Below are 21,007 nucleotides of genomic sequence, written 5' to 3' on the forward strand. Positions count from 1 at the left end.
AGTGTGTTTTGTTATATCTTAAATGGTTGGTTGAGACATTTTAGACTAGCTTTTGGTTTTATGATTATAAACACATGAATTTAAAACCTGGATTTTGAATGTCTGAGAATGTGGTTTGTCCCTTAATAGCTATATAAACTCTACAGGTTTGTGTAAATCCTGATGATCATGTTCTCCAGCATGATTTCAAAGCATGTTTTAAAAAGTTTCAGACTGTGATACTCTTTCAAATAATGCTAATGTCATCCAATTCTCAAATTATCTGCTGTTCAATAGGAAGTTCTGTGATGTTACCATTTCACGTGGACCGGATGTCCACACTAGTAGAGCTCTCTCTTTCGGTCTTATAGATGTGAAACCAAGTGTCTAAACTGCCAAATATGGCATCATCTCACAAGCTCCTTAAACTTTCTTCATGCCTCTTTTCCCTGGTTTTAGCCAATATATATAAAAAAAAAAACCTACAGTTTTAAATAACTTACATTTATTTCACCTTTACATGGATGTATACAGTTGGCAACGTGTTTTATCAAAATCACAGATTTTATGAGTATCATGGCATTTTAAGTACCTCATTTAATAATGACATAAATCAGATGTGGTATGTAACTACCTAAGACAAAGATACAAAGTCTAATGCAGGCTTAAAAACATGTATCTAGAGATACTACCCAGAGGATGGAGTGGTTGTGTTTATTTGTAATTCCACCCTCAAATGATTCCTCTGCTAAAATCTGAATATCTAAAAACAGTACTCAGTTTAAACTAACTAATACTAAAGGTTGACACTCAATGTTAAGAAATCTATTTGGTATACTAAAATGTATTTTACAAATTGTAAAAAGTACAAAAAAAAGTTACTGATATGTGAGACCATCATATTACAACTTCAGAAAAGTTGCTCTATTCCCACAATTTCTCATTTACCCATTAGCATCACTCAAGCTGCCTCATGTTTTGCTGACCCTTCAACATTTCCAGCTATGATCATCTCAGATACAGTAAAAAAAAAAAAAAAAAAAAACTTGCGCCATGTGTTATTCAGCATCCACAACGATGATGTGAACAAAAAGTCCAGCAGAGGAAATGCGGTCTCCATTCTTAGTGAGCAGTGGTACATGGTGATATCCTGTGGCACAAAAAAACAAACTATTGATTGTCTGCTTATATGGTTATAGCAATATTTATCATGCATACTTATAGCAATGGCAATTCACAAAAACAAAGAGATGAGCATGTATTTAAAACACACTAACCGTTCTTTAGGCTGTTGAAGGGAAGTGTGTACTGGCCAATAAATTCATTGTTGGAAGAGGAGTCGTAGTCCTCAATCAAAAAGCGCACAAGGGCTAGATCTGGCACACGCACATCAAACTGGAAGTTCTCATTCCACATGGGGTTGAAGCCTGAGAAACAACAGAGCGATTAAGCAACATCTCGATCCTGAGGAGTCCTGACTCAGCACATTTAGGGAGTTATTATACCGTTATTCTCAATGTACTGCGTTTCCACCGTAGTGGTATCGGCCGGCACACCGTAGATCTGCACTTTCACAATAGGATCAACAATGGAGGACTTCCTTTCTGTCACTTTGGGTAACTGCTGGGCTGAGATCACCTATTAGACAAACAGAAATAGTGCACATGTAACATGCAGCATTGTAACCAAGATATGCAACTACAGATCCATTACCATCACATGAAGAGTCTTGTGCTTTAACCACGGTCCATCTGGAAGAGTGATGGGGTCAAATTTAGTGTCTCGGTCTCGAAGGTAAGAAGGCTTGAGGTTGTAACCACTGCGTCCGTTCTGGAGGAAGAGCCCCTGATTCAGATCCATCTCTGGGCAGGGCGTCTGGAAATTAAGGGCCACTGGAGAAAAGGGAGATCAAATGAATTGTTGTAATCAGGTTCGGAGAAGAAGCCTGTGAGTTTAGCACTGTGACATTAACATCAACTTCCACTCTAACTAGATTTGATAATACACATGTCTTAGTGTCAGTTGTATGGTGGGTATAAAATTCATGTCTTCTTTACCTATCTGACAGCCTGCGTTCCACAGAGGCACAGGGTTGTAGTTCGAGGAGTCTGTTCTCCGTCCCGCTGGGTAAATCCGGCTGAGTTTGTCTATATTGTGACGGATATAATCGTTCGCTGTGACAGAAAAATAAAATTAGCTGAGGAATGGGTTTGGATAGTTGACAAATAGACAAAAGTTTTTAAAAGGCAGATGATTTTAGGTCAAAATGTTTAAAAAAAATTTATTTATATATAAATATAATATATACACAGATGCGCTCGCACACAGGCTGCATTTTCAATAAAAAAAAAAAAGTTATATTGCAAAATATTATTACAAATTAAAATATAAATTTTCAGTTTTTATACATTTTATTCCTGAGATGTCAAAGCTTATTTTTTTAGCAGCCATTACTGCAGTCTTCAGTGTCACATGATCCTTCAAAAAATTTAAATATGCTAATTTGGTGCTCAAGAAACATTTCTTATTATTATCATCATCAACCATGTTAAAAATGCAGCTTACTATTTTTGATAAGATTTTTTTTTAGATAAATAGAAAGTTCAAAAGAACAGCTGTCTTTTGTAACATTATAAAGGTCTTTCCTGTCAGTTTTGACCAATCGAATGAATCTTTGCTGAATAAAAATATTAATTTAAAAACTAATCTTAAAATAAAAAATCTTAGTGACTTCAAACACTGAACTATAGTGTACATTGTTTTAGATGCTGTAACTTCGGTGTAAATTACCATATTTTACTAAAAATAAAATTTGTATAGATTTGAAATGAGATAAATTCGTTTTTTTTTTAAGACTTTAATAGATAGTTTTACGTTCATGAATAAAATCGGTCTCTCTTTTTGCTGTCCAGTAAAGTGATGAATATATGAATGGCTCTTTCACTTGTTAGTCACCTGCTTATTTCCATATTCAAAGTTGTGTCAAAGGTCTCCCTCATGCAAAATCTGTGACGTTAAGCACGTTTCTGACTGTGTATTTTGCAGCGTGATAAATCTGTGCAGCTGGACAGAGTCCAAGTCTGCATCTCATGACACATACTCATGTGTTTAATAGTCTGTGTTGTGTCTGAGCGGCATAAGTCGTGACATCACACCTGATTCCTCCGCCAGTTTCACAGCTTTTCCCTCTTTGAAGGAGGCCATCTCATAAAAGGACTGCTTGTCCCGGGAATCCTCAAATCCATGGAAATAGACACTATTGCAGTAGATCACGATATCAGACAGCTCCTTCGCCAACTTCAGCGACTTTGTTTTCTGTTTTGGGTATATGCAATTACAAAATAATTTTTTTTTTTTTTTTTTTTTTACAATGGTCACATATGTACATAAGAAACAGAGCACAGAAATCAGCTTACATTAGACTTCTTTTCCTGGTCTTCTTCATCACCTTCATCATCTTCTTCCTCTGTTACACTTTCTTTGTCTGATGTTTTGGACTCTGAAAACATGTCCTCAAGTCTGTCTAGTCTTTTCCCTTTGACTATGAACCGGCCTTTGAGCTCCTAAATAATACACGACACAGCCATATGTGTAAAGCAGTTTTTTATAACTAGTGTCACCAAAAGGAATGGCAAATACCATTTTAAGAGCAACTTATGAAAAAATAAAATTCTTAGATCTCAGCTTAACAGTGCAGAATACTATCAAATATTGGTATTTCTACAAATGCACAAACTGAAGAGCATATGTTTCTAACACAGTAGTTTTAGGAAGCGTTTGCTGTAACTGATACCCTGGAGAACAGCAGCGTTTGTATTGTTGACTGTGATAGTGACCAGGGCAGGCCACACCTTGACTAAGGGGAATGGAAAACAACGTTATGTAAGCTATGCTAATCATCTGCTCCCCTGCAGGCAAAGCACCAGTCGTCATAGTAACCCAAAGCAAAGTCTTTCAAAGCAGGTCGCCACAAAACCACGACGGATCAAAGTGATCGCATAACTCTGCATTTGCCACTTCCTCATTTCGAAGTATGCGAGCATAATTGTTGTGCTGAAGGTGTCAGTCTAGTGTTTCTGAAGAGTTGACATTTGTTATTTTGTGAAAAGCATAGAGTTTGAGATGCAGTGACGATTTCAAATAGAGAGCAGCAGCTGTATAAATTCCACACATTCCACAGAATTCCATCCTGAAAGCATCTTCTGTTCACACAGGCTGGAAAACTCTCTTGGGTCTCACATCTAAAGCCACAGCTACTGGATTAAATCAACTACTTTGATCTTTTAAATTTGTTTCAACAGATTTTAAGTAAAAATTCAATTGGTATAAATGGCATATACTCCTGTGCGCATTTAAATCAAAATAAAGCATGCCTAAAACCCTTCTAAATTGGTCAAACAAGGCATTCTGTGGTCAAATATTTTTAAATTCCAACCACTGAACAGTAGGAACATATGACATATTGGTACCATATCAGTAATCTGTGTGTATGAAGAGACACTGGATCTTCAGTTCCAGGTATCGTTCGTTGGTTGGCTGTATTTAAAGGGAGAGTTCACCAAAAAATGAAAATTCTATCAATAATTACCCTTACGTCACTCGCAACTCGTAACACCTTTGTTCATCTTCTGAACACAGATTAAGATATTTTTGATGAAATCCGAGAGCTTTCTGATCCTCCATAGACAGCGAGGGTCCTACCATGTTCAAGGCCCAGAAAGGTAGTAAGGACATCGTTAAAACAGTCCATGTGACATCAGTGGTTCAACCTTAATTTTATGGAGCTATGAGAATAATTTTTGTTTTTATGGGTTCATAAATAAGTCCTTAAAAAGTTTTCCAGGCATCATCATCAACAAAAAAACTTATTTTGGCTTATTGCATCGACCAGAATGTTAATATCATTGCATCCCAACTAAATATTTTGATAACCTTTCCTGGTGACCAATCTCTAACACTGTGTCTCTTTCCTTTCCACCATTGCCTCAATGTTCTTACATCATTTTGTTGGTTTGTGTTTAATCCCATGCCAGCTTCTGTGGCTATTTTCATGGCAAGAAAAATGTAAACAAATTATATTAGGTTTTTAAAATGTATTTTTGCTAAAAACTCTAAAACTAACTCTGTTAAAAATCTCTTCAAAAGAGTTAACTGAAAAAAAAAAATAAAAAAATAAAATAAAAACTTTTCTCATGGTTAAAACCAGCACAAAATAATAAAACATGCTTCAGAGATAAAGAGGTTTGGCAGAGAGAACATGGAGGATTTTACCCTAGTATTAAAAACTTGTGTGTCATCCTGGAATGGCCTATTCTACAGCGGGTATAAACAATCTGGTTCTTCTCAATGATAAAAATCATTTCAACTTCATGATTCATGCCCATTTAATTTCTTATTTACAATTGGGTGTGTAATTAGAAGGATAGCATACAATCAGTCTGTCATTATAACAAAACATACCTTCTCAGCTCGACTCTGCTTCCCGAGCACACTGTCAGGTTTATTTTGTATTTTATAATAACCAGATAAACATACGGTATTGCCTTGCATAGTCTTGCAACTGAATATGCCTGTATAACATGGCTTAGCGGATTACTAAACATTAACATCTTGCAATCACTAACCTCTGGAGAAGGGAGGCATGTGGGCATCTGATCTCCGAGGGGTTTGGTGACCAGAGCGCTACCCAGGATGGAGATCAAGTGCTGAGCCATGACCTTCTGCTGCTCAACACTGCAGTGGTTCTCCAAAGACAGGATCACAGGATACTTGGATGTCTGGCAAAAGGAAAAAACACATTGTTGACAGTCAGGCACACGTGGAAAGCACACCAGAAGGACAAGCTCTACAAGTCCCAAAACAAACATTATCCGTCACTATATTATCTTGGTGAAATGACAGCTGTTTGCTTTCATTGATTTAAATATTTCTACCTTAAAGGCATATTCCTGAATGGCTTTGATCACATCTTTGAAGAGGACCTTTGAGGTGAGAGAGTATCCGTGGTAAATGACCGGCTCTCCATCAGACCCATCCCAGCAGTCCAACTCCACACAACGGCAGCCCTTCAGAAGTGCTCTATAAAGGGACAATACAACTTGGTACTCAAAAAATAAGCCATGCTTTAAGAAAGGTAAATTAATTGAGATACTTTCATTATGAAGCCTGTATCTAATTATCTAATAATCTAATAGTATCTAATAATGCTTTTCATCTTTACACTATTTCATTAAATTGCAAACAAAAGTTGAATGATTGACATGATTACTTTATGTACGCCTCAGTGCTGCTGGGTCCTTTGAGCTGGTCTTCCAGCAGGTATGTGTTGTGAGAGGAGGAGATGAAGTAATGGTTGAGAGGCTGGTTCATGTCCTGGTAAACACTTTTATGAGCCTGGTTAAAGATCAGCCCCTCCGGCTGGTTCAAGTACATTAGGAAGCCATCCTTTGTCATTTGCTGTTTGGCTTTGGCTACAAAAAGTGCAAAACACAGACATGCAATTACAAAGACATTATAGTTATACTTGCATTTTTTCTCAGAGACTGAAACTAAATACATTTACTTACACTATCGCTCAAAAGCTTGTGGTTGGCAAGATTTTTTGTATCTTAAAATGTAATTTATTCCTGAGGTGGGAGAGTAATTACTGCAGTCTTCAGGGTCACATGATCCTTCAGAAATAATTCTAATATACTGACTGCTGACTTGCTGCTCAAAAACATTTACATTACATACAAATAATATAAATTACAAACATAATAAATAATTTAAAATCACAATACATTTTTAAAGATTCTTTAATGAATATAAAGTTCAAAAGAACAGCATTTAATTGAAATAAAAATATTTTGTAACTAGTGCTGTCAAATGATTAATCGCGATTAATCGCATCCAAAATAAACATTTTTATTTACATATTATGTGTGTGTACGGTGTATATTTATTATGTATATCTAGATACACTCACACACAGCATATCATTTGGAAATATTAACATGCATATACATTTATATTCTTACATTTTATATTATATATAAATATATTGAATATATAAAACATTTTTCTTACATATATACATGCATGTGTTTGTATTTACATATACATAATATATGTGTGTGTGCTGTGTATATTTATGTAAACAAAAACTTTAATTTTGGATGCGATTAAATCGCGATTAATCGTTTGTCAGCAATATTTGTATCATTTTAAATGTCTTTAATTTCTGATATGAAATTTATGAATTGAATGCATCCTTGCTGAATAAGTAATTTCTTAAAGGGGTAATATGATGCTATTTTTAAAGATCATTAATTTGTGTATTTGGTATAACAGAATATGTTGACATGCTTTAATGTTCAAAAAACACATTATTTTTCAAATACTGTACATTACTGTAGTTCCTCTATGCCCCGCCTCTCTCAAACACATCATTTTCTACAAAGTCCCTCCTTCTGACAAGCGCAGTGTGCTCTGATTGGCCAACTGACCCAGTGCATTGTGACTGGCCAAACACTGCAAGCACTCGTCGGAAATATAACACCCCTTTCCATAATCACGAGCTTCAGCTTTCAACATAAATTTAAAGACAGTTAATAATGTCCTTAGTTTTACCATCAGTTCAAGCCCGAAAGGGGAACAGAGTCGCGTAACAGACACAGTGATAAAGCTCCTATGTGTTTGCTGTTAGGGTGGCATTATGCAAATATTTCCACATCGCGACATAGACATGTGGGGGCGTGTTTGAATGAGGCGTTTTAGCCCGGTCTGGATCAGCCTTCTCTTTTAGATAGAATAAATCCTTTTGTGGGAGACTTTGAGCTTTGTAACTGTGCAGATCTTACACATGCACAAATGGCTACTTAACACACTAAAGAAAAGAAAAAATAGAAATCGCATCATATGACCCCTTTAAAAACAAACCAAAAAATTGCTGACCCCAAACTTTTGAATGGTAGTGTATAGCAGATGTTTTTTATCCATAGCAACTTACAAATAAGATTAACTCAAGCAGGAGGCATTACCATTTTGATCAAGTTCATATTTCTCAATAAGCTGAAGGGCATCATTCTGAGACACGTCTTCTTTCTGTTCATTCAACAGGAAGTTGAGCAGGTCAGCAGCGCTCATGAGACCATCTGTCTTTGCATACTCTCCATAGATGACATCAATCTCCTCTCTTTGAGTCAGGATTTCATAGAAATGCTCAATCTCCTTGCCCTCCAGGAATCCACACTTTGATTCGTCACATTTCTGAAAGAGAGGAAACAGGGGCATTTCTAGTCAGGTTATTTCTTGTCAACACTTTACAATAAGGTTCAATTAGTTGTTAACATGAACTTATACTTCTAAAGCATTTAATAATCTAAGCTAATGTTAATTTCAACATTTACTAAGCTATTATTAAAGGGGTCCTATTATGCTCTTTTTTATTTTGTTTTGGGGGTGTACTAGAACAGGCTCTCATACTAGGTTGTTTGAAAAACACATTATTTTTCACATATCTTACATTATTACAACACCCTTTCTCCCCAGTCTGGCATGAACAGCTCGAATAGTTCCTCTATCAAATGAGGGCCTGCCTTCTGAAATACGAAATGTGCTGTGATTGGTTAGCTGGGCCAGTGTGTGTTGTGATTGGCATGAAATGTCATGCCCCTGCTGCGAGCTTCAGTGTAAATATTGCATCAGGATCAAATCAATTTGAGCGTGATTTAAAGCCGGATGATTGTAACCACTCTAAGTTCATCTGTCTTGGGAAAGCTAGCGTGTCTTCGACATAGTGATAACACTTGTTGCCTTCTCTAGTGCAGCTCAACTAGGTCTCGTACCATTCGTCAATATTTGTGATCACAAATCCCGGAAAATATGCGTTGTAGTCCAAACGAGTCGTTAGTTGTAGTTTGTTTTTAAAGTGATTTCTGTTAAATAAAATATCTCCTTTTGGAGAGGACTTTGAGCTTTGTAACTTTGCAGATTTTTTTTATGTTTTAACAGCAACATTACAGACTAACTAAAGTTAAAAAAGTGAAAAACATAATAGGACCCCTTTAAAATTTAAAAGTATCTCTTAAAGAGGTCATATGATGCGATTTCAATTTTTCCTTTCTCTTTGGAGTGTTACAAGCTCTTGGTGCATGAAGAAGATCTGTGAAGTTGCAAAGACTGTCTCAAATCCAAAGAGATATTCTTTATAAAAGTTAAGAGTCAACCCCCCACCCCCCCCAAAAAAATGGCTCAAAGAAGACACAACTAAACACAAAACGGCCAAAAGAAGAAATCAGTGGTTAAGTTGTTTTTCAACACTGTACCAGAATATTCAGATGTGTGCTGCGCATTTTATGGAGGATGAGGACTGTTTCCTGAATCAGCAGCCTGCAATGCGTCTGTGGCACAACAGCTGTTTCTATAAAGTTGGGCAGTTCAAACTTTGCAAGGACAGTCTGGCACTTCTGACTCACAGCCTGTAAGTGCGTTTTTTTATATTTAAATAATTTGCCAATGATAATTCAAGCGCGAGTTTTGAGCAGTGGAGTATGCTTGTTGTTCTCAAAACACAAATGCAGAAATGGTTTAATGTTTACGCAGCGTGATACGCAACGCGTAAAAAGACAGTATAAGTCATTATAATCAGTAAGTATGTTTGTAATGGGTTTTATTGGTTTTGTCTCATCTAGTGATGTCCGGATCACGAACGAATCTTTCTTTTTAACAGGATCTTCGTAGTGAACCGTTCGAACCAGTTCAACAAATCGAACTGAATCGTTTGAAACGGTTCGCGTCTCCAGTATGCACTAATCCACTAATTACTTAAATTATCTGGTTTAACAACGTGCCCTGACACTCCCTCTGACACGAAATAAACCAATATCCTGAGTTATTCAGGTACTCCTAACAGTACATTGACTGAACTGCTAAAAGAGAACCGATGATGGGATGTGCACGAGCAGAGCAGCTGGACTGAGTCTCGTGCAGCTGGCCTGGGAGATGGCATAGTATGTTAAGGGGCGTAACATTTCTGTCAAATGCTTGAGATATTCGGCCAATCACAATGCACTGGATAGCTGGACAATCAGAGCACATCTCGCTTTTCAGACCGATGAGCTTTGTAAAAATTGACGCATTTCAGAAAGGCGGGGCATAGAGGAGACACAATAATGTACATTATATGGAAAATAATGTGTTTTTTAAACCTTAAACAGCATAAACACATTGCACTACACAAAATAATTATCTTTTTAGCAGCATCATATGACCCCTTTAAAGGGTTAGTTCACCCAAAAATGTAAAATCTGTCATTAATTACTCACCCTCATGTCGTTCCAAACCCACAAGACGTTCGTTCATCTTCGGAACACAATTTATGATATTTTGATGAAATCTGAAAGTTCTCTGACGCTCACATAGACAGCAACGCAACTGAAATGCTCCCAGGTCCAGAAACGTAGCAAGGACATCTATAAAATAGTCCATGTGACATTAGGGGTTCAACCATAATTGTACAAAGCTACGAGAATATTGCTCAACATGTATGATCAACATAATCAGCGTTGTTTACGTTCAGCATGTGCGTGCTTTATCCTGAACGTAAACAAAGCTGATTATGTTGATTACGTTCTGGGGTAGGTGACTCTCCAAAATGGCAGAAGACGGTAAGTCAGGGAAAAGAATTGTTGAATTATTATTGTTTTCTTTGCGCACAATAGTATTCTCGTAGCTTCGTAACATATGGTTAAACCACTGATGTCACATGGACTATTTTACCGATGTCCTTACTACGTTTCTGGACCTGCGAACATTGCAGTTGCTTTTCTGTCTACGTAGCGTCAGAGAGCTCTCAGATTTCATAAAAAATAACTTGATTTGTGTTTCGAAGATGAACGAACGTCTTACGGGTTTGAAACGACATGAGGGTGAGTAAGAATTTTCATTTTGGGTGAACTATCCCCTTAATGGACCTGAGCTAACACAAACTAATAATGAACATTTGTATTTTTATTTACTAAACACTAACAATGTTCAATAAATACTGTATAAAATGTATTGCTTATTGTTAATTAACTATCTGTGGGATCATTATTATAGAAGGGCAAACTAGGTTAGAATCCTGCATAATTAGAGAAATATTACCTGAAAGACCATTTCAGCATAGTCTTCAGACACCTCAATGTTGATGTCTTGTAGAAAGCTCTTCATCTCTTTCTGACTGATCTTGTTATCAAAGTTTTTATCTGCTTTACGCAAACAGCTGTAGATCCAGCTGGAGTTTTGATGTAAGGACAATTAGAAAGAGATTTGACAAGTAACGCTTGAATTGCACCTCAACGTCACAGGCGTTTGAAAAGGATACTGCTCTGTTTTCTTCTGAGGAGAGAGGTTATTTATGTTTGAGATGACCTTCTCCAAACCGCCGACCCACTTCTTGGCTTCCTCCTCAGAGCTGGCGATCAGGTCCAGGCCCTTCTGTCGGCCCTTAAACAGGATGGAGAACGCTCGACCCTCCACTGACTCCTCTGTGTATTTCCTCAAACCCTCCGTCTGCCGACCTGTTCGTACCTCGTCAATGTCCTCAACAGAGACTGGGTGAGAGACAGATACAGAAACATAATATATAACAATGTGGGTCCCACTGAACCCAGAACCAGATCATCCATGGCTTTCCCAACATTATCAAAAATAACACTGCAGTTTAGCAGTGTGCAAATGTAACATCTGTACTGTGAATGAAATGGTGAGCTTATATTTTGGATGATTTACATCGAAAATTTGTCATTACCTGATGTCAGTTTTTTAAATGTCAAAAATGTTCAGTAACTTATTTTCCAGTAAAAATATCTAAGTATGCGTACAGTGATTATGCTTAAAACCATTAAAAATTCTATTTATAATAAAGATATTACCTAAAAGTAGTTTTTCCTAGTTTCTATTAGGGATTGCTGTTAAACGCTGTATCATCACGGTAATATGCATATGGAAATTCTATGCAGAAGAGGTCTTTCATAAGAAAAAAAGCATAGGAAGCTTGATTTTGGACATTTGCATACTTTGAGGGAAAATATACATGCGTTTTAAACATAGCCCCAGGCTTGTATTTTACAGCACTGGTCACAAAATGACAATGTAACTTTAATGTGCTGTAGTAAAACACACAACTAGTACACAAATAGCTAATTTAGAGAAACATTTGTTTCATCAATAGCCCTTTTAATTAATTACATCTAAAAATGATACACAAATCTTCTTGCCAATTCTAAGCATTTAACAAGGGCACGAGATCACTATGAAATCATTATGATGTAAAGATGTAGTGATATAATCATACATTACAAGTTTGGAGTTAAAAGATTATATATTTTTTTAAATCTAATATGCTGCATTTATTTAATCAAAAATACAGTAAAAACAGCAATATTGTGATTTTTATTTTAACTTAATGTTTTTTATTTTGATATATATTCCTGTGAATTTTCAGCATCATTACTCCAGTTTTCAGTGTCAAGTGATCCTTCAGAAATCATTTTAATATGCTGATTTGATGCTCTAGAAACATTTATAATTACTATCAATGTTCACAATTGTGCTACTAAATATTGTTGAGACTATGATATTTCAGGACTCTTTGATGAATAGAAGTCCAAAAGAACAGCATTTTTCTGAGACAGGAATATTTTGTACTACCACTTTTGATCAATTTAATGCATCCCTGCTGAATACAGACCAAAAGTTTGGAAACATTACTATTTTTAATTTTTTTGAAAGAAGTTTCTTCTGCTCATCGAGCCTGCATTTATTTGATCAAAAATACAGGAAAAAAAAAATGAAATGTAATATTGTGATATATTATTACAATTTAAAATAATTGTTTTTAAATTTATTATACTTTAAATTATCATTTATTTCTGTGATGCAAAGCTGAATTTTTAGGATCATTATCACATGATCCTTTATGAATTAAAAAGTAAAAAAAATAAAAATAAAAAAAGAAGCTATGTTTTTAAAATATAAATATTTTGTAATAATATACACTACTGGTCAGTAATTTGGGGTCAGTAATTTTTTTTTCTTTCTTTTTTTTAAATAAAATCAATACTTTTATTCAGCAAGGATGTGTTAAATTGATAAAAAGTGACAGTAAAGAAAATATATTATTAGAATATAAATTATTAGAATTTTTTTTTTTTTTGAATAAAAATGCAGTTCTTTTTAACCTTTTATTCATCAAATATATTAGACAGCAGAACTGTTTCCAACACTCATAATAAATCAGAATATTAGAATGATTTCTAAATGATCATGTGATAGACTGGATGTTACATGTGACACTGAAGGCTGGAGTAATGATGCTGAAAATTCAGCTTTGCATCACAGGAATAAATTATTCTTTTTTAAAGTATATTCAAATAGAAAACTTTTATTTTAAGTTGTAATAATATTTCACAATATTACTGTTTTTTCTGTATTTTTGATCAAATAAATGCAGGCTTGATGAGCAGAAGAGACTTCTTTCAAAAACATAAAAAATAGTAATGTTTCCCAAACTAGGTCTTTACTGTATCCATAATATATATATATTATATATATACTGTATATATATATATATATATTATATATATATATATACACGCGTATGTACATCTTACAGACCCCAAACTTTTGAATGGCAATACACATCAATAATTCAATAAATCACAAGCAATGTTAATGTCTTTATCAGTATGTTTGAACCACACCCAGTAAACGTCAGCCTTAAACTGATTTTGTTGGCACAAACCTGATAATAGTATTCATTATAGATAAAATAACTTTAATATTAAATATAGCAAGATCATTTCACTGTCACATACATTAACGTTATACTGCCTGTACATATTATATGCAACCTCATTTAGTCTTTATGCATTCATTTTACCCTGTTTATACTTAAAAATGTGGATTTGAGGAAGGAAGCGCTGTAGTAACTTCTGAGACATTCATCAACATTTATATAGTGACACAAAAAACACAATATATGTCAGTGCAGGACACGAGCGCACAAGCAAAGAAAGGGTTGACCGACACACCCCTGTGCACATCCTTTTTGGAACTCACATGTCTGTTTGGACTTCAGGGTCTTTTTGGATTCATGCCACAAAGTCTTACAGTCCTCCTGGAGTTTGTAGTAGCGTGTCTTTTTCCATGAACCCGAACGGACTTTCAAAAGATCTCCGCCATTCATCAGGAACTGCATGTCCCCGTCACCCTCCAAACCTGTGGGGAGGACAAGAGCAAGACTGCTCATTCTTTCAAAGCTCATTCTGAAAGACAGATTTGTGGGTCATTTCCCTCAACATCCTTTTTATGAATGCAGAACAAACAAAGAGGATTGTATTGTCGCTCTGTGGTCCAATTGAGGAAAGAACACACGCATTCATGAGTCCAGCTGCTGAGGAAGAAGACGTGGCTTATAAACTTTTATGTAAAGCACAAAAGACTGCATAAAAAGACGTGAACACACACTACTGGCACCTGACACCAACCAGGACCTGCTTTTAGGTCAAACTGCTATAGCACAAATGAATTATTCACAAAGGGGTGGTGTGTATTTATGAGTAATTTAAACACAACCATGAATCAATTAGGCGTGATGTGTTCTTGCTCTATTTACGACAATAGCAGAAGCTCCCTACTTAGACTGCATTCTAGACAGGCAAGTTAATAAAGTAAGACAATTTCCTCGATTTCCTTCGAGGTGCTTGTCAATGAACTGTACACATCTTTATATAACCAACTGAATGCCACTGTAAAGGCAAGTATGAAAGCTCGCGTTCTCAGATTACACATAAGATTATCGTTTTATTCTTTGTCCTACCGAGACGTTTCATGTTGTTTCTCGCTGTTGTTTTCACCTGCGCGCGGTATAAGGACTCCTGAGATTTGGTCCGCGCTGGCTGTCTTCGTACACACTGCATATTGGGAATATTCCGCAACAAAAATCAAAACTGCTTTTGAATAAGGAAGCCACGAACATATCCCAAAGACCTGCTGTGTTGTGCCCACTCACTTGTCACGGATACTGAGGATTTCAGATTCGGGGCGTGTACTAATCCAAAGTTCAACCCTAGAACAACACTGTAGTGACACCTGAGCTCATCGAGTGGCTATATTCTTTGGTGAACTCGAACAACACTTTAAGGATGTTTGTTTAAAGATAGATTTAATACGTATACTTATTAAAAGTATACCTGAGACAGAGACTATACAGTCAAAAGCTGCAAGCGCGAATACTACACAACAGTTGGGCTTTTTTTGAGTGTCTTTCTGTGCAGAATCAATGGCGCCATCTAGTGGCTGTATGTGCCAGCAGCCACACTTGAAATCTCATTCCTTGATATGCTGTTCTATTATGATGGTAGTAATAATGATCGTTTCAGAATCATACACGGCCATACAACACCAGAAAACATTTTCACCCCACACTTTACCCAATTTGAAGAGCAATAAACTAAAGTTAGGTCCCCACTTGGTAATATTTCTAACATATCCCTTTTATTAAGGCATCTAAGGCATATTAAGGCACCTTGGCATCTAAAGTTTAAAATGAAATACCAAAATGAGTAAAAGAGCAATAAACTAAAGTTAAATAGAAATATTTAATAAATAAGTGACGAAAGCACATAAAATTACTAAAACCTAAACTAAAATGAAAAATGAAAATAACAAAAGCTGATTCCAAATATGAATATGTACTACAATAGTATATAAATAACACTAAAATAAAACTGATAAAGGCTACACTGATGTTTATACAAATTTTTAATTTCATTCTACATTTCTGTACCTAATTTTCACAGTAAACTTGTGTTTATTGCACAACAGCTACTTTAAACAAAGTTCTGCCCTATGTCTTGTTGACATTGTATTTTGTTTGTTTTGGATTCAGATAAGTATGTAGGCTATGTACATGACAGCTTTCTGTTAAAGAAAGCAAACACTTTCAGTGGTTCTTTCGAGGGCCGTGCCCCCCCTATAGTTAATCTATCCCCCCCCAACAGGAAACCCACAGGCTACCAGTGCCGGCGCTGTGGTGGGGCATTCGAGGGCCGTGCCCCCCCTAGCGGTCATTGATGCCCCTCCTACAGGCCATGGCGTGGCCCAAAAAAAAATCCCTTTTAGTTATTATTTTAATATTAAATGTTCAAACTGTAACTTAAAGTAAATAAAATAAAAAGAATGGTGAAAATGCATAATTTTGGTTGCTCATGGCGTTTGACACGTTACTAGGCTTCGTCATGGTGAATGCTTATTGGTCGCCGAGTAAACTTGTTACATTTGATTTGCAGCGCGCGCGCGCAAAATCCATTTCAAGTTGAAGAACAGTTTGTCCGTCTATATTATAGACAGTTGTTAGCAGCTAATTAGAAAAAAAAAAAAAAAAAAAAAACCGGTGAATTGTTGATGAATGTTTGTGGGTTCTAACTGCATTTGTGTTTTATACTTGGCTGTCTGTAAAGATATACGGGCTTATGTCATTTCTGCTTGGTGCGTGCATAAACTGTTGGGAGGTGTGTAACCCAGGTTAAAACCAAGTATTAGCATAAAGTAATAGCAGAAAATACATTTATTTTTGTCCTTTATTTATTTTGTTTAGAAAATGAGTCCTTTAGAGTATTTAAAGTCCTTGAAACCCTAAGAAAAAACGGTGTTTAAAGAAATTATTTTATTTTGTTGAAGCACACTTTGTATTTTCTGTATTTTATTTTTTCCATTTCCTGTATTTTATTTTCTTTTATCTATTTCTCAAGTTCTACAGAATTTGCACTCTACGCAAATCAAAAACTACAAAATCAGTTAAACCTTATACCCTGTGTGAGTGGCTCATTATTGTTGTGACATCCTTATTCTCCTGCAGGGGAATTTTAGTCTTCTGTTGGTCCATACGCAGACATTTGTGTGATGATGTCCAACTCGTTTTATTAAGAAAAAAAGCCTTAAGTTTTCAGAAACATCTATACGAAAACACTTTGTCTGATGGGGACATTTTTTTTGCCGGTTTTTTCAAAGCTTCAAACTGATTCAGTGTTTTATTTTTGTCGTCGTAATTTGTAAATTATTTAAGTATAAAAAATATATAGCTATTCATTGTAGGCCAAATTTTATGTTTTTTATTTAGCCTATATTATATTTATATTATTATTTTCTGTCCCTGTTCTGTTGTTTAGGCTATCTGTTCTGGGGCCGGGTTTCCCTCGATGTAGCCTAGCCTATTAGCTCTTAAAAAGCGCTCTCTACGTGCAAGGTTATAAACGTTAGCCGCAATTCCTCGCGCGTTTCCCAAAAATGTACATTTTCCCAAAAATGTAGGCTACTGAACTCATAGAACGCGAGAATGAGTCGCTGTCCATTCGCTGACGTGCTGAACTAGGCTATACTAACCTTATATTGAATCGTATTCTGAACGTTTAACCTAACAATCGTCATCTGTTGTGTGTTAGGAATCAAGACAGGTATAAAAAAAAAAAAAAAAAAAAAAAAAAAAAAAAAAAAAATTATAATGACATTCTATATAGATAGATCATTGGAGCTAACATTATAGGGTAGAATGTCATTCTATATAGATCATTGGAACCGTATCCGGTCGGCAAAACAGCAAATTTCAGCGCTGTCTTCTGTTCCTCTTTTAGATAAAACCCCAAGTCTAAAGGCCCGTTCACACCAAGGACGATAACTATAAAGATAACGATAAAGATATAGTTCTAAAAAATCGTTTTCAGTATTAAAGAACAGCAGCGTCCACACCACAACTATAACAATAAAGACAAAGAAAAACGATATCGTTGGAATCACTTTCAAAACGATTTTTTTCCAGCTGATGAACGATAAAAAAATTGACAGCCAATCAGAATCCATCCTGTTGTAACGCGCTCGAGAATTTAAAGCGCCAGACGAGAGCGTGCGCTTAGAATAAACAGAAGATATCGTTCGCTGGTGTGGACGCTAATATCGTTATCTTTATAGTCATCGTTCTTTGTGTGAACGGGCCTTAAATCTTTCATTGTCATTCTATATAGATCTTTCAGATTTAGGTCTGGATTTCCATGCTACTATGATGTTGCCAATGCGTCAAAAAAAATATTTATCAAACGACAGTGCCCCCCCGCCGATGATCCAATGCCCCTCCAGTAAATATGCTCTTACACAAAAACCTGCCCCTACAAACCCACAGGCTGCTTCCTGCTGCCATTTCAGTGCCAGGGAGGACAGTTAGATCCTTCATATCCGTCTGGATGACAGAGATACTGGAGATTCAGGAGGTGTGTACACAACAAGCATGCAGTCATTTAGATGCCTTAGGCTTTTTAAGAACCCAAACACAGCTCACGTTTACTGTAACACTACCAACCACCTTAAAAAAAAAACCACAAACAAAATAAATAAATAAAAAAAATACAATGTTTCTCTTTTTAAGAATATTTTTTCACTTTTTTGTAAACTGTGATCTGTTAAAAAACACCACAAGATGAGCTGAGCCTCGGTTTAAAGAAACAAGTAAACCCATAATTTGACAGAAGTTTCAGGCAGAGGAACTAAAGTAATGAAAGGGATGTTATGTGAGACAGTCAGCAGAATGCTGCTCCAGGCTACTGACGCCTCTCCTGTGCCCCATCCTCAACAGAAAGTCTAGTAGGTTATTATATTGCTGCAAAATTGGAGCACTGTAAGAGATTGACAAATACACCCAACACATGACAATACAAAGTTTCTAAGGGTGTGGCAGCCATATTATGTCCTCTAACTCAATTTACACTATACACCACCCATTCATGCGTTTATCATACGACATCCACAGAAATAGCTGTCTGAAAACAAAACAAAACCAAAAAAATGTGTGTTTCGCAAAAGTAGGCTATTTTCAAAATTAGTGCACAAGTTAAAATCAATATTCTAATGTGGGCTATAACACAATAAATAAAACTTGGTTCGTCTTCAGTTTGTTTCCCACTCTCCGTTTTTTGAAACATCTACCTTCAAATGAAATATTTCATAAATTAGTGCCTGAGGAATCATGTTTGGTAACGGATAACATTCAGTTGCGCGTGGCTGAAACTCAAGAGCGCGTGCAGGTCTAGTGAACAGGTCTGTCTAAACATTCACTGCTCTCAAACTGAACTTACAGAAGATTGTTCGACTGACTTTTGTGACATTTCGGATTAGTTCATTTAAATTGCAACACAGTTCCGTTTTAGTTTTCATTCAACACTTACCTTGTTTCTCAGCAATGCCGTTGGAATCCATTTCTCGTAAATACAGCTGACTGTTATATCCTCCTCGGACACAATCTGTCCAGTGTTTTCGACTCCAGGAGTTCACACGCAAAAAGAAACAACATAAAACTGCGCAAAGTCTCGCTATCGCAAAGCAGAGGCAACTGAGCGCTGCACTATTCCTCCAGCCTTCTCTTCACAGGTACAGATTACCTGCCTGTGGCGGATATCGTCTCAGTAAATGTATCTCATGATGATGAGCCACTCCCACTGATCGCTTCAGCATCTTATAACGGCATGCTGTGCTTTCAGTTGCCTATAGGGGTCATGATAAATTATGCTCAAACAGTAGTAAAGCAAATTCAAACTGAGATTGAATGTTTGGTTTGTTTTATTGTGGAGAAGCAGTTCTTTAACGTCCACTACGTGCTGCACCTGTTATTAGAGTTAAAGACACTAGTCATGTCAGCTGAGAGCACTATTAGTGTAGTGAATCTGTCAGGCGGCACTAATAATTCATAGGCTGGAAAGCAGTGAGCTAGTCATGTGAATAATTATTTTTTAACCCTTTTTATTTTTCTGAGTCATATCCGATATGTAGGCAGTTGTTTAAAGGGATACAAAGAGAAAAACTGCATTGAGTGGGGTTACATTAATTAGATTCAAATATACTATAGCTGAAGTATGGACTTTTTAACGCTATGCATCTTATAAATAATGATAATGCGATGATGCACATGCAAAACAGTATACACACACACACACACACACGCAGTAAATGCATACTCTTAGTACAACATATATATATCACAGCTAAGTATAGTTAACTCAGTTGTACTTAGTTGTCATTTAGTACAACTTAACATTTCAAGTTGATTTTTAAGGCAGCAGAACAAACACACTTTATAAAAATAAAAAAATATATATATATATATATATATATATATATATATAATATATATACAGTGTATATATATATGTATATATATATATATATATATATATATATATATATATATAGAAAATATATTAAATACCTTATATGTTGGAAGATATATAGGATCAAGATATTTGTTTATGAGATTTATGAATGCAATTAATCTGTTTTTCATCAGAAAAAAAATACTCAAACAGTTGAATTTCTCAAACAGGCCTATAAAAACTGCAACACATATTCAAGCATTCTTGGGCCTCTTCCTAATTGTGTGGGTTATCATTTCACATGATTGTGGTCCTCTGTGGTTTGAGGTATTCTGTGTATAAATACTGTGGCTGGAGAGGTTTAAATGTTGCTTTTGTTGAGGAATTCCTTTGCAGATTGATAGCGATCAAGAAACTCAGCTCTCAGATCTGCTGTGTGACAGCTGAGTATAAAGCAAACATTCCACAAGGTTTCTTTTTTGTGTGTGTGTGTGTATAATATATCAGATTTCTAAACAAACCGCCACTGTAAAGCCTTGCTCTTGACTCATTTGTCAGCTGCAAACAGGCAATGCAATATAATAAGTTATGTTTGTTGAGTCCTTTCTGAGCTTTTTGAAAGGCAACTCATCAGCTGATCACTGTCTGATAAGCCAGACTCAACCAAAAGAGACCAACCAGTCAGAAGAAAAAAAGACAAGCGCCTACAACTGCATTTCATGGGCCTTTAATTTCACAAATGTCAATGTCCAATTTGTGATTGATTTAAGCTTAGAAGTAGATAAAGATTTTTTCCCTCAGGTTATGGTAGTTTCTTTGGCATTTTATGATTTAGGCTACAGCATTCCCATGGAATACACACATGTAGT

The 21,007-nt window shown here is 35.9% G+C and overlaps 1 protein-coding gene across 4 annotated transcripts; it reads right to left on the reverse strand.

Moving 5' to 3' along the window:
• Positions 1–467: 467 nt before the first annotated feature.
• Positions 468–19,474, reverse strand: plcd1b (phospholipase C, delta 1b). 4 transcript variants are annotated; one of them, XM_042718110.1, is made up of 15 exons: positions 19,218–19,474; positions 14,065–14,223; positions 11,327–11,555; positions 11,107–11,236; positions 8,001–8,229; positions 6,248–6,449; positions 5,913–6,057; positions 5,604–5,756; positions 3,396–3,542; positions 3,135–3,294; positions 2,037–2,153; positions 1,693–1,871; positions 1,485–1,617; positions 1,257–1,406; positions 468–1,129 (listed from the first exon to the last, which is right to left on the reverse strand). In XM_042718110.1, the coding sequence occupies exons 1-15, from the start codon at positions 19,246–19,248 to the stop codon at positions 1,038–1,040; spliced, it is 2,256 nt and encodes a 751-aa protein (XP_042574044.1). In that variant the 5' UTR covers positions 19,249–19,474; the 3' UTR covers positions 468–1,037. The 4 variants fall into 4 exon arrangements, with proteins under 4 accessions (XP_042574044.1, XP_042574043.1, XP_042574041.1 ...); XM_042718109.1 differs by having other exon boundaries at positions 3,135–3,297; XM_042718107.1 differs by lacking the exon at positions 19,218–19,474 and adding an exon at positions 14,825–15,029 and having other exon boundaries at positions 3,135–3,297.
• Positions 19,475–21,007: the final 1,533 nt, after the last annotated feature.

Source organism: Cyprinus carpio, chromosome B2 (genome assembly GCF_018340385.1).
Source record: "Cyprinus carpio isolate SPL01 chromosome B2, ASM1834038v1, whole genome shotgun sequence".
NCBI classification, from domain to species: Eukaryota; Metazoa; Chordata; class Actinopteri; order Cypriniformes; family Cyprinidae; genus Cyprinus; species Cyprinus carpio.